Source organism: Thamnophis elegans, chromosome 13 (assembly GCF_009769535.1).
Source record: "Thamnophis elegans isolate rThaEle1 chromosome 13, rThaEle1.pri, whole genome shotgun sequence".
In the NCBI taxonomy this organism is placed as follows: domain Eukaryota; kingdom Metazoa; phylum Chordata; class Lepidosauria; order Squamata; family Colubridae; genus Thamnophis; species Thamnophis elegans.
Genome location: NC_045553.1, coordinates 37,381,280 through 37,395,499, shown reverse-complemented (window position 1 = coordinate 37,395,499; position 14,220 = coordinate 37,381,280). Strand labels below are relative to the sequence as shown.

At 40.5% G+C, this 14,220-nt stretch overlaps 1 protein-coding gene across 1 annotated transcript; it reads left to right on the top strand.

Annotated features, from left to right (window-relative positions):
• The first annotated feature begins 5,438 nt into the window (after positions 1-5,438).
• Positions 5,439-13,140, top strand: NPM2 (nucleophosmin/nucleoplasmin 2). Its single transcript, XM_032228760.1, has 6 exons — positions 5,439-5,508; positions 5,607-5,692; positions 6,587-6,706; positions 7,575-7,668; positions 10,938-11,125; positions 13,084-13,140. Exons 1-6 carry the CDS (start codon positions 5,439-5,441, stop codon positions 13,138-13,140), a joined length of 615 nt encoding a protein of 204 aa, XP_032084651.1.
• The last annotated feature ends 1,080 nt before the right edge of the window (positions 13,141-14,220 follow it).

Genomic DNA, 14,220 nt, shown 5'->3' with positions numbered 1-14,220 from the left:
AGCTGCACTCAAAATACTTCTCCTTGTTTGGTAGATCTTAACTGAGTGCCTTTACTTGGTTCCACCACAAAACCGCGTTCGACTAAAGGGCGCTTGACGAAACCGCGTAGCTGACGTCATCACAGGGCAACAACAGCGCGGAGACAGAAGCACGCTGTAAACGCTAAACCTAAAATTAACCCCTAAACCTAAACCTAACCCCCCTAAACCTAACCCCCCTAAACCTAAACCTAAACCTAACCCTAACCCTAAACCTAACCCTAACCCTAAACCTAACCCTAAACCTAACCCTTAACCTAACCCTTAACCTAACCCTAAACCTAATCCTAACCCTAACCCTAACCCTAACCCTAACCCTTAACCTAACCCTAAACCTAACCCTAACCCTAACCCTAACCCTAACCCTAACCCTAACCCTAACCCTAACCCTTAACCTAATCCTAAACCTAACCCTAACCCTTATCCTAACCCTAAACCTAACCCTAACCCTAACCCTAACCCTTAACCTAACCCTAAACCTAACCCTAACCCTTATCCTAACCCTAACCCTAACCCTAACCCTTAACCTAACCCTAAACCTAACCCTAACCCTAACCCTAACCCTAACCCTAACCCTAACCCTAACCCTAACCCTAACCCTAACCCTAACCCTTAACCTAATCCTAAACCTAACCCTAACCCTTATCCTAACCCTAAACCTAACCCTAACCCTAACCCTAACCCTTAACCTAACCCTAAACCTAACCCTAACCCTAACCCTAACCCTTATCCTAACCCTAATCCTAACCCTAACCCTTATCCTAACCCTAAACCTAACCCTAACCCTTATCCTAACCCTAAACCTAACCCTTATCCTAACCCTAAACCTAACCCTAAACCTAACCCTAAACCTAACCCTTACCTTAACTTGAATCGGCTTGCTTTCAAAACGCTATTTAAAGCGCCCTTCTTTCTCCGCGCTCGCTGTTGTCGCCCTGTTGATGACGTCAGCGACGCGGTTTAATCAGGTGCGCTTTAGTCGAGCGCGGTTTTGTCGTGCCACGCCTTTACTTCACTTGACTTGAGAATGTTGACTTGAGTTTTCTTGGAAACCTTATAACTTCACAACCAGCACCGTCTAGAGCTGTCCTAGTTTGCCAGCCATTGTATCCTCATCTCTCCTCCCTTCAACAGTTCTTCCCAATATATTTTGTGCGTGTGCGTGTGCGTGTGCGTGTGCGTGTGCGTGTGCGTGTGTGTGTGTAAATTTTCCAATTATTTGCCAGCTCATGGATAGCCCTCCTTTCTCCTATGGGAAAATATCTTTCATGGACAAGTGGTATCATCTTTTCTATTTTTTAGAGTTCTGCTATTAACCACAAAGAACAGGAGGTCTCCGTGTGTCTGAATGTATGTGCAAAAGCTCTGGACAATAGGGAGTTGCCACAATGACCCAAACGTATGGAATTAGTAACTTGATTGCTGATTTATCTAGCAATATCTCATTTTGATTAAAACCAACAAGTTCGAACTAACAAAGCTCTGCATACTTAATCTCTTCCTGTGATGTTTCATAAAACAAGAATTCACGGGCGAGAAAAAACTGATTCTCAGCATAAAATAAATAGTCTCGGTGGTTTTCGGCTCCCGTTGCAGCTCAGTAAACTGAGCATGCATGCGCACCCACTGCCAGCTGCTCGGTGGAGCACTGTGCAGGCGCCGTATGCTGTGCGCAGATGGCCCATTTCCTTCAAATACAGGTAAGGAACGAGGGCGGGTCCAATGCACCATTCCGGTACGGTGGCTGCTGCTTCCGGCAGGCACCGGTACGCACATACCAGGGCGTACCGGCTACAACTCACCACTGGATCTCACTCACAGTAGTTTATATAGCCTGCTTTCTTATATTATTCTCACAACAGAGTTTGTTCACACATCATATTAACTGATGGTTTGACTGTGTTTCATTTAAAGTACAATTGGTTGAGTCCATATATATTGCAAAGCACAAACCATGATTTATATTATACCTACTGGTGGGTTCACACAATTTGTTAAATCAAAACCAATCAAATCACATTCTGATTTAGCATGATGTCAATCCATGAATTAGTAGGCTACAGACTAGACGTAACTTTATCTTCAGAACTAAATTCCACAGTATTTAATGGAATTTATTCCTTAGAATGTGTCTTTTCTATTGGGAAATACGGCGGAAGAAAGTGAAAAAGACAAAAGGGCGGGGTTTTTTTTCCACAATTGCCCCCAAATTAGCCATTAAAAGAGGCAATTAACTCTACTAGATTCCAGCAATGAGTTAAAAATCTTCTGGATTTCTAGCAGTTTCTCTGATCATTGCAGCCCACACAGGGCAGTCTTGATTAACTTGAGATAACACCGCTTCCTAGAAAAGAAGCTATTTGTTTGAGCAGAAAGAAGGATGTAAATCAAACACAGGCAATCCTTGACTCACAACAGTTCAGTTACAAAGTTACAATGGCTCTGAAAAGTGACTTATGACCGTTTTTCACACTTACGACCATCGCAGCATCCTCAGGGTTATACAATTTACATTCGGATGCTTGCCAACTAGTTCATATTCATGATGGTTGCAGTGTCCCAGGGTCATATAATCATCATTTGTGGCTTTCTAATAAGCAAAGTCAACAGGGAAAACAGATTCACTTGAGGTGCCCTTGTCACCTCAAGGCTAGATTACTGCAATGCGTTCTACATGGGGCTACCCTTGAAAAGTGTTTGGAGACAGCAGCTAGTCCAGAATGCAGCTGCCTGAGCGATATTGGGTGTACCGAGGTACATCCACGTTACACCTGTCCTCCGCGAGCTGCACTGGCTACCAATTGGTCTCCAGATGCAATTCAAGATGTTGGTTATTACCTTTAAAGCCCTACATGGCTTAGGGCCAGCGTACCTGCGAGACCGCCTACTGCCACATACCTCCCTGCGGCTGGTGAGATCCCACAGATTGGGCCCCCTTCAGATGCCGTCAGCCAGACAATGTCGGCTGGCGGCTCCCCGGAGGAGAGCCTTCTCTATGGCTGCTCTGACCCTTTGGAATGAGCTACCTCCAGAGATCCGGACCTTACCCACTCTCATGGCCTTCAGGAAAGCTGTTAAAACTCGGCTATTCCGGCAGGCCTGGGGCTACTGACCTCACTGTTGAGGTCCAGCCCCGATCAGAACGAATGCATGTGTGGTAATTTTAAATCTGTCTTTTCTTTTTATTATCCCTTCTCCCTTCTTTTTGTAAGCCGCCCGGAGTCCTTCGGGATTGGGCGGCCTATAAATTTTATTAATAAATAAATAACAAATAATTAATAAATAAAACCATGTTAATAATTTGGCAACTGAAGCGCGTGGGGGGGAGGTGTTTGCTGCGGGTGTTACTGTCAGTTCGGTGTGCATGCACACACAGTTGCCTGTGAATAGGTCCACACATGCTCAGAACATTAAAAAATGCCAAAAAACCCATGCTGCGGCAACCGGGGAACCAGTTCGGAGGCGCGGCCAGCCTGGGTCGCTGCCAGTTCCCCAACCCAGGGCAACATTCCACTACCGGTGCAAACCGGTAGCAACTCACTTCTGAACTGAAGTCATTCACTTAACAAGTGTGGCAAAGAAAGTCATAAAACTCACTTAACAGATTTCTCACTTTGCAACATACATTCTGGGCTCAGTTGTGGTTGTTGAAAGGACTACCTGCAAATAAGCAATCCTGAAGGACCCAGCTTGACTTGTATATTAGTGTAAACTCCATAGGCAAACCACACCTTCAAATTGTTGCACTTATTTGGAAATATTTCCTCTGAATTTGACTTTCTTGGAAGTAAAGTCTGATGGGCACTGGCATGATTGCATTTTTTAACTCCTCCTCCCCAAAAAACCCCCAATCAATTAAACGTGCTGCATGAAGAACATCTGAAGATTATAAAAGTTAGGGTTTGTTCGACAGGTTAAGGGTCTATGTTTGTAGACAATGTCAAGTCATAACTGAAAGACACACCTCATATCATGTCACAGGGAAACAAAATACACAGCAAGGCCTCAAATTGTGCTTTTGTAATCCTCCCACAGTTGCTTCTCATGCAGTTGTAGGAAAAGTCAAAACAGCCGTGCTGGTTACATCATTTTAAAATCACAATACTTTTAATCATGGCTTGTTGGTTAGCTGGCTGCGCTCACACATTACACTGAGCCATAAAATATACTTTACAAGCGGAATGGTTGGCTTCCCACAAGCTGATTCTGAGTCAAAGAAATGCAATGGCTTAAGTTAAGGTGGGAATCCCAAATGATTGTAAAAATAAAATAAAAATTTAAAAGCCCAGTTTTCTTCGTTTGTATCTTTCTCTGCAGTTTGTAAGCATCAATGCAATATTATGCCATACACTAATAAATACAGCTTGTATCTGCCTGGAATGCCCTCTTAAAATAATAAACTAGGCTTGCACGACAAACTAGCATCCCACTACATAGATGTTAAGTTTCTGCCAGCTTGAAGGCCACACTGAGCTTTCTCTGCACATTCTAAATGTTGGTGGGGAGAAGTTCCACAAAGGCTACACATACCTTGTGTGAGGCACATTTTTGAACCCCAGGCTTAGGTGAGACTCTTTGGCTGTTTTGTTGCCAATTGTAATTAATTCAGTTAAATCATGGCTAAATCCCCCCCTTTACAGAATGCTCTTCTGATATAGTATGTTGGGTTACAACTTACAGCACCCAATCTACCAAAATTACTGGAACCTCCAGATTGAAGTGGTGGCCATGTAGAATAGTAAAACCGGAGAATACCGGCTTGAAGAAAGTTGGTTTATACCCGTTCCTAATTTGGGAGAGATTTGAGTAGGAGTGGGCTGGTTTTCTTTAAGACTGAAATTTCATTCTGGCTGCAAGGCTTCCTTGATTGGCCTAAGAAGAGCTGAAACACCTGCTTTCCTTTTATAAAGGAAGTCTGTTCAAAGTAGGTTTGGTCTTTCTTTCTGAAACTTTGGTGAGTTACTTGCATGAAAATCTCATATTGTGCTGATCTGAACTAAAAAAAAGGGTGCGGGATACATTCTTTTGTTAGGGCTTGGTTTTTAAAACCTAATTTGTGGGGTGTTTTTTTCCTTGTTTATTCAGCTGAAAACAGTATGTAAAATAACATTTAATTGAACTCGGGGTTCCCATTTAAAAATTAGTTATATTTCGAGCCTAGTGGCATAAGGTATTCTATTGTGAGCAGAGGAGTGGAGTACTCTTCTCGTGAAATACCTCTGGAAAAAAAATTGTGCTTTTGCACAACTCAAACGGCAAACCGCAATAATTTCCTGAAGAAGCAAGCTGGGGTGGTATTTCTCACAGCTCTGAAGCTTTTTGAATGGTCCATCTGCTCAGTGTCCAGAATTTACACAGCCTCTTGTCTTTGTCTTTTGAAGAGGATCTTTCCTGAAGCCATGGCCTTGGAAGCCAGTTCTGCTACCAATGAGAGTCTTTGCTCTGAAATGCCTGTTTGTGTAATCTGGGGTAAGAAATGTTTTCTCTGGATTTGATCTAACCTAAGCCATCCACAGGAGAAAGTGAGTTGGCCAACCAACTTTCTAACGCCCCCTTTTTCTTTTCAGGATGTCAGCTGAACAGGGAGAATCCAGTCTATACATTTGGTATTCCAGAAGAATGGTCCTGTGAGCAGCAGTTATCTCTAAGAACAGTAAGTGAATAGCTGGTCTTTTTTTTAAAAAGGAGGTGAAATCCAAGGAGTTGGAGGTCAAAATGTTCTTCACTAGTCCCTCTGCTTCACATCTATTTTCTTCTAACTGCCTCCTAAATCAGTGGTTTTCTTTTCCTTTGTTGATATCAAACTACGGTTGAACGCAAAGAGTTGAAATTATGTTGGGGCTTATATTTTAGCAGCTTAGTTGCTAAAGGTAAGGTAAAAGGTAAAGGTTCCCCTTGCACATATGTGCTAGTCATTCCCGACTCTAGGGGGCGGTGCTCATCTGCGTTTCAAAGCCGAAGAGCCAGCACTGTCCGAAGATGTCTCCGTGGTCATGTGGCTGGCATGACTAAATGCCGAAGGGTCATGGAACACTCTTCCCTTCCCACCAAAGGTGGTTCCTATTTTTCTACTTGTATTTTTATGTGCTTTTGAACTACTAAGTTGGCAGAAGCTGGGACAAGTGATGGGCACTCACTCCGTTAGACGGTGCTAGGGATTTGTACCACCGAACTGTTAATCTTTCATATTGACAAGCTCAGCATCTTAGCCACTGAGCCACTGTGTCCCTCTAGTTTCATAGCATTCAATTTAAAAAAAGTTACCAATTTGGGGCATTTTGAATACTGAGTTATGGTTTGTTCCTTTAAAAGACTCTGGATGAGCGTTTGTGAATCTCCAGAGAAAAATGACAGATATTAAACAGTCAGGTTTCTAACTCTTGCATAGATATAGGGCTTAATGTGCAATATTCTTTAGATCCAGAGTCTTTATGGAATGTATGTGTGATGCATGTGGTCAGAGAATGTCTCTAGAACTCTCTATTCAGAAATAATGAGGGTCCTTAAGATATTGTTAGCCTTGGTGACTCTGCCTTCTTTCAAGTAGATCTGCCTTGGGGAAAACGCCAAAGATGAATTCCATGTTGTAGAGATCTTGCAACCAAAGGATAGCACCAATTCTACTCCAGTCCGCATTGCCACCTTGAAACTTTCTATACTTCCAATGGTGAGTGATATCATAGTCACTGTTTCTTTTTCTAATTTCTCATTTGGTAGATCATTCCAAACACCTTCTAAAGCTAGCTTTTACTCTGAGGTTTTCTAGCAACCATAGTTGTACTCTTTAATACATTTATCTCATGTAGTTCAGCTATGGTCCCTTTTGACCTCATCCAATAGATGCAACAGTAGACTTTGCTAGCCACTGTTCATTCCGATACAGATTAACAGAGTTGGAAGGTCATCTAGTCAAACCCCCACCCAAGCAGACCCTACACCATTTCTGACTGATGGCAGTCCAGTCTCTTCTTGAAAGCTTCCAGTAGTGAAGCTCCCAAAACTTCTGAAGGTAAGGCTGTTCCATTGGTTGACTGATCTCACTGTCAGAAAATTTGTCCTTATTTCCAGGTTGAATCTCTCCTTGTTCAGTTTCCAGCCATTATTCCTTGTCTGGCCTTCAGGTGCTTTGGAAAATAGCTTGACCCCCTCCTCTCTGTGGCAGCCCCTCAAATATTGGAAGACTGCTATTATGTCTCCCCTGGTCTTTCTCTTCACTAGACTAGCCATGTCCAGTTCCTGCAACTGTTCATCGTATGTTTTAGTCTCCAGTCCCCTAATCATCCTGGTTGCTCCTCTCTGCACTTTTTCTGGAGTCTCAACATCTGTTTTATAGTGTGGTGACCAAAACTGTGGTCCTACCAAGGCTTTATAGAGTGGTGTTAGCACCTCCCTTGATCTTGATTGTATCCTTCTGTTAATGCAATTTCAGATTGCATTGGCTTTTTGAGCTGCCAAGTTAGTATTAATGCTTTTTGTATTTTTCTTAACTGAAATGTTGAATAGCTTCTCAAACTATGCATTTTTATATTTTGTAGGCTACTCTAGCGGGGTTTGATTTAACTCCTCCAATCACATTTAAGCTAAAATCAGGATCTGGACCTGTGTACCTTGCGGGTCAACATGTGACAGGTAAAATCCAAAGCCCCTGAGACAATCTGAAGTTGATCTTGGGTTCTATTAAATAGGTTTTCAGATCTGCTCAAATGTGTTTGTGAGATATATCACAAACACATATAAATAAATTTCCAGAAATACCTCGCCAAAACGTTGCCATTGAATCTCAATGTTACACGGGAAAAGACCCGAATACAACACGGCCAGCATATCTACATCCGTAAAAATCTACGAAAATATATATATGTATGCATATATCTATCTGGAAACTTATTTTCTGCTGGTTAATGACTGCAATAAAGTGTTTTGAATTTTGAAAATATATTTGTTTACTATGCTATTTATAGCTCCTTTGCTGTGATCACCTGCAGATTGGTTTAAGACTTGGTACATACATTGAAAAGATATATGCAATTGCATTTGGATTGATTTGGGAATTAATGTACTGTGGGAACCCAGCAACTATAAATTAGACACTATCAGTGAATTGTGAGCTACTGTACATGCTAATATGTATTATGAATCAAATTGATCGTAGTTTTAATAAACCATGGCTGGTTGTAATCTGCAAATCCAACTTGTGTGTTTATGCATGGAAACCAATGTGGTATATAGCTGTTAAGGTGCTAGATTTGTAGAACATTTGAGTCCTTCTTTACATACAGAATCTGGAAGAGTGACTTCAGGATAGTCCCTTTCTCGGTTCTAGGCTGGGGAAATATTTATTCACCACCCACATTGTATCAGCATGGGATAGTGCAGTCAATAATCTAGAAACCTTCACCCAGTAATGGATTGGTTGGGGCTGATATACATACATATGTCATCCAGGCCTAGCAAAGATTTAATTGCAAATAGTAAATGCATGTACTTTTGTTTCCTTCAGCCCTTCCTCCCACTACCCTTGCTAGGAAAAATCTGCAACAAAAATATATAAACCAGATTCAGTTGAATCTTGAGCCTTCTATTGGAATATTAACTATAGTTAGTAGATTATTGTTTTTCAGAATTTCTCCATGATTGCTGTAAAGGTATAAATGGAACTGATTTGGCTGGATAAGGTATCTCCTTTCCAAAAACAGAATTGGGCTGATTTAAATAATTACATTGCTCTGCAAAAAGGGATTTATTGTGGATTGTGATCTGGCAATAATTGAGGCGTGACATGTGTGGTAGAAACAACCACTTCTAAACGTCCGAAGCTCTGGACATCAACTTCCCAGCTTTATTTGGTTTATTAGGTATGGCAAGTTCTCAAAACTGATTTCGGCATGTAGAATTGAAGACGTGATAACAAAAAAAATGCAGACTGAGTATAGCTACTCTCAAATGTGTTTTTTTCAAGAGGCAACTGGACTTCTTGGTTGCTGGGGAATGAAAAGATTTATACTCCTTGCAGACAGCTGGACATTTGCATTCTTTTAGTGGGTCATTAAGGTCACGTGGAGGTATATCTGTGTCCTCAGGGTCACCTGAGTGGTGCAAATGGGTGTGGAGCCTTCTTGGAACTGTTGAAAGGACTGTGTTGTAGACTGGAGATAGATGATGTTGTATTCCCCCCCCCCCTTTATTTGACCTAATGAAGAGCAACAAAGATGATTAGGGGACTGGAGGCTAAGACATATGAAGAACAGTTGCAGAAACCTGGGTATGTCTAGTTTGATGAAAAGAAGGATTAGGCATGACATGATAGCAGTGTTCCATATCTCAGGGGCTGCTACAAAGAAGAGGGAGTCAAGGTATTCTCCAAAGCATCTGAGGGCAGGACAAGAAGAATTGGGGACTAATCAAGGAGAGAAGCAGCTTAGGACTAAGGAGAAATTTCCTGACAATTGGAAGAATTAATCAGTGGAACAACTTGCCTCCAGAAGTTGTGAATACTCCAACACTGGACATTTTTAAGAAGATGTTGGATATTCATTTGTCTGCAATGGTGTAGGGTTTACTGCCTAAGCAGGGGGTTGGACTAGAAGACCTTCAAGGTCCCTTCCAACTCTCTTCTATAATGGCCTCTTTAACCCTTCTTTCAAACCAGCGATCCTCTCTGTCCAAAATAGGGACTTTGTTGTCTTTAAAAGAACGGCCTGTGTCTTTTAAATGTAGATGGATGGCTGAATCTAGTCCTGATGGGTTTGTTCTCCTACGTTGTGCCATGGATTTTTTTTTTATAAATTTTTATTTTTATTACACAGACAACACATACAGACAAAAACAAACAAACAAACAAACAAAAAAGCAAAAAAAAGCATCATCACATACAGCATGTCGTTTGGTTACAGGTGTTATAACATCCATATTCTCGAATAACATTTAGCATCTCAGATTTTTCATCTAGTATAACTAAATACCTCACTTTCATTGTACAGTATATGTTCGATTACGATTAGTATTATTTTTTTCCCCAATAAATCATAGTTCCCTTACATTCTTGATTATCTATTTGATAACAGTATATCTTTCTATAATCCCCATGTGAAAGAATTTTTTTTTTTTTACCAACCATTTATATTTATATATCACTATTTTCCATTATACATAATTCCACCGTTCAACTATCAGGTATGCTTATGTTCATTGTTATCCTTGTACCTCATGCCTTCAAACAGAAATCTTATTCCTTCATTTTTCAACAAAATATTCTAAATAGTCGCTACATATCTATACCAATTTTTAATTATTCCCTTATTAAAATTATTTATCAACAAGAAGATATCATTGTAATATCTTCGTAAGGTTATACCTTATATCACCAATCCTCTATCAAGTATACATAAAATCGTTGTTATCCTTATCCTTTTTAAAGCAAAAAATTCTAAAGTATTCAATTCCCTCTGGAATGAACTCCCCGCAGGGATTCAGACCCTCACCTCTCTCCAGGCCTTCCGAAAAGCCGTCAAAACCTGGCTTTGCCGGCAGGCCTGGGGGTGATGAGTTCCCTCCCCTCTCGACATGTATGGTTGTGTGACTGTTGTTTACTTTTATTATTTGTATTTTGTTTTTTTTTATGTTCCCCTTTTTCCCCCTTGAATTGTTTGCCGCCCTGAGTCCTCCCGGAGAAGGGCGGCATACAAATAATAAAATCCTATCCTATCCTAATTCATAGATGAAGTGCCATGCATTTATGAAATGGTTGTTTTGAAAGAAACTCTTGAAAAAAAAGCACCTTTGGGATAACCATAGCTAATGTTCCATTTCATGCGTCCTTTAAAGAAAATTGTCTGTGTCTGCAGTCTAGGCAGTTTTCATAAAACTAGCAACATCTATAGCTCAGTTTTTCCTTGCAGCTGGCTTGAAGTGGAATGGAGAGGAGGATCAGGAGGGAGAATCTTCTTCTTCATTGTCCCAGCAAAGTGATGACTCAGAAAGCTCTTCCACGGAAGACTCACCTGTAAAACCTGTGAAACATTCATCCATCAAGCATGTGGCTTCAACCAAGAAGGGACAACAGCCTCCTGTTCAGGAACCAACTCTGGTAAAGGTAGAAAGAAACAATTTGATTCTAATGCACAAACAGGCAGCTTATAAATTGATTCGACTGTTTTCCATATAAGAGGCCTTGCAGTGCATAAACGATGGCTAAAATGATAGTGATGATTTTATGTATCTCGAGCTACCTATGCACCCATGTATCTCTCTGTCTCTGTCTCTGCCCCCCCTGTCTGTATCTGTCTCTTTCTCTTTCTCCGTTTCTCTCTGTCTTTCTCTCCTCCCTCTCCTCCTCCCTCTCCATCATCTCCACGTCTCTATCTCTGTCCATATACACCAAATGGCTAAATGATGGCTTATATATAAAATAGTATATATTTTATTACTGGGAGTAATGGCTCCCAGATTTTTTTATGCATTCTTTTTTTTTGTTTATTTTTTTTTTTTGGGGGGGGGGTTTCATCTATTTTCATTTTTTTTTAAGATAGAATTTTTTTTTATTTTCCATTTTTATAGTATATAATCACATGTATACTATTACATAGTCAATATCATGTTGTATTATTAAGTAATCACATCAATTCATCTTACCATCAACTACCAAAGGGAAAAAACCCCCCAAAACCAGTTATTGGCTCTTCTGCTCTCCATACACTATATTTATACCTTATACGACACTTTCTTCCCCCTCTCTCCTCCCCCTTTATACATCCTTTCTTCCCTCCATCATTTTCTACTCTACTTCCCCTTCCTTTCTCCTTCTCCTCTCTCCCCTTACCACTCCTCCTTGTACACCTCATCTTCCCCCCTCACCCTCTCTCCTATCCCTCTCTTCCTATCTTTCTTCTCTCCTCTGCTTCCCACTCTTCCTCTAATTCACTTGGTGTATTTCAGCTTCTGAGCAAACTCCCTTTTGTGTTGATGGTATTTATAATTCCATTTCAATATACATACAAAAGAAAAAATAGCAGTATACATGTACAATCATAATACCTTAAAGTCCAACACCCCTCCTCCAACTTAGTAAACTCCGCTCCCTCCCCCCCTCCCCCCAACCCCCCCAACCTTCCCCCCCTGACTTCCCAGAACCAATACAAGGTATAAATCTTTAACAAATACAGTTTAAAATATACTTAAAGAGAAAGTAGAAAATTAATAACGTCTTTGAATTGAGCTCCTCCTTGCTAGGCTAACTATAAACAATTTATATCATTTCTGATCTTAATCATAAGTTATCTGAAATTTACAAGACCCATATTTATTTTGAATATAGTCAATCCATTTTTTCCAATCTCGTTTATATCTCTCGTTTGAATAGTCCTTAAGATATGCAGATATTTTAGCCATCTCTGCTAAGTTTGTGACCTTCAATGTCCATTCTTGGATAGTAGGCAAATCTTCCTTCTTCCAGTATTGCGCCACCAACAATCTAGCTGCAGTTATCAAGTGCAAAATCAAGTTAATCTCTACTGCTGTACAGTCAGTAATTATACCTAACAAAAATAGCTGGGGGGTGAACTTTATCCTTTTTTTGAGAACATTTTGCATAATCCACCATATTTTTATCCAGAATGCCTTAACCTTTTTGCAAGTCCACCATGTATGAAAATATGTAGCGTCCATACAATCACATCTCCAGCATTTAGATTGTAAATTCAAATACATAGAAGCCATTTTTGGGGGATCTAGATGCCATCTGTAAAACATCTGCATATACATTCTTTAAGTTAACAGATTTTGATTAAAACATTGCTGTGGTATAATGCATTCAAGTACCCAAAATAATGCAACTGTGTGACTCTGTATGACTCTGCGTGTGTGTTTGTGTGTGTTGGCGGCTATTGTAACTTTGAAACTGGGTTGCAAGTAGCTTTAGTGGAGTCTGTTGTAACTTCAAATGGTTGCTTGAGTGATCAGTTGTACGTTGAGGACTCCTGTTTTAATTGTCCGTGAGTGTCATCTCTATGCTCATGTAACTGTGAATGCCTTGTCTTTTTCCTGCAGACAAAGAAAGGAAACAGAGGAAGGAAGCCTACTGCTAAGGGGGAGCTGCGACTTTAAATTCCTGCCGAAGGTGAAATAGATTTATCTTCCTTGAACCCATTGGAGAGAGACCCTTTTCAAATCCTAAAAGGTTCTCTGAAGAAGGGGCTTCTTCCAGTATTTTGTTTTTTCACAAGTCATTCACTTATTAGATATGGGGACTTCATCCCTAAAGTAAAAACTCATAGGATGAAACCTTGCTTTCAAACCTTTGCATTTTCGAAATTGTTAGTTTTTTTTTTCTCCTAACACAAAGCAAATGGCTATAAAAACAGTAGGTGCAGTGTGTGCATGATTTAGGAATGATCAAGCCCCATTTTCAACCTCAGGAACTGTACGAGAAGCCATTGGAAAGTAAAATATGTATCTACGTTTGCTCCTTCCGTGTGATCTAAATTTGATCAAGTAGGATAAGTTAGCAAGATCTGAACTACAAAATGAAAACAATGTAATGGAGGAAAAAGAATGGTATAAACCGGTCGAGGTTTGGCAGAAGGACACGGATGCATTTGGAAAGGAATGAATATGTATGTCACTATGTTCTTGTAAAAGAATTAAAACATTCACAGCAATATGGTTTCTGACTTTTTTTTTTGAGGGGGAGGGAAAGTTCTGAGAAAGATTAATGTAAACATTTTTATGTTTTTGAGTGGAAAAGGCTAGACTTTCATCCACAGCAGTAATTAGGACAATAGGGTAAGAATAGGTTCTATTCTATTCTATCCTTTATGAATATCATCCAAGTTCCGATCTAGGCTTCCTTAAAAAGCATGAAGCAGAGTCTTGGTCCTGGCAAAACCTCTTTTATTTACACGATTGTGAATTCCTTTCATTCACAGTCCACAAGGCTTGGCAAACAGTCTTTCAAAGGAATGCTTATCAACACGAACCTTATCTTGCTTGGAGAGCTGCCAGATAACTAGCTTGCAAACACAGGGCAAGGCGAAACTTGGCTACTTCAGCTGACTGCTAGCTGCAGTTCGGCGGTTCAAATCTCACCGGCTCAAGGTTGACTCAGCCTTCCATCCTTCCAAGGTGGGTAAAATGAGCACCCAGATTGTTGGGGGCAAGATGCTGACTCTGTAAACCGCTTAGAGA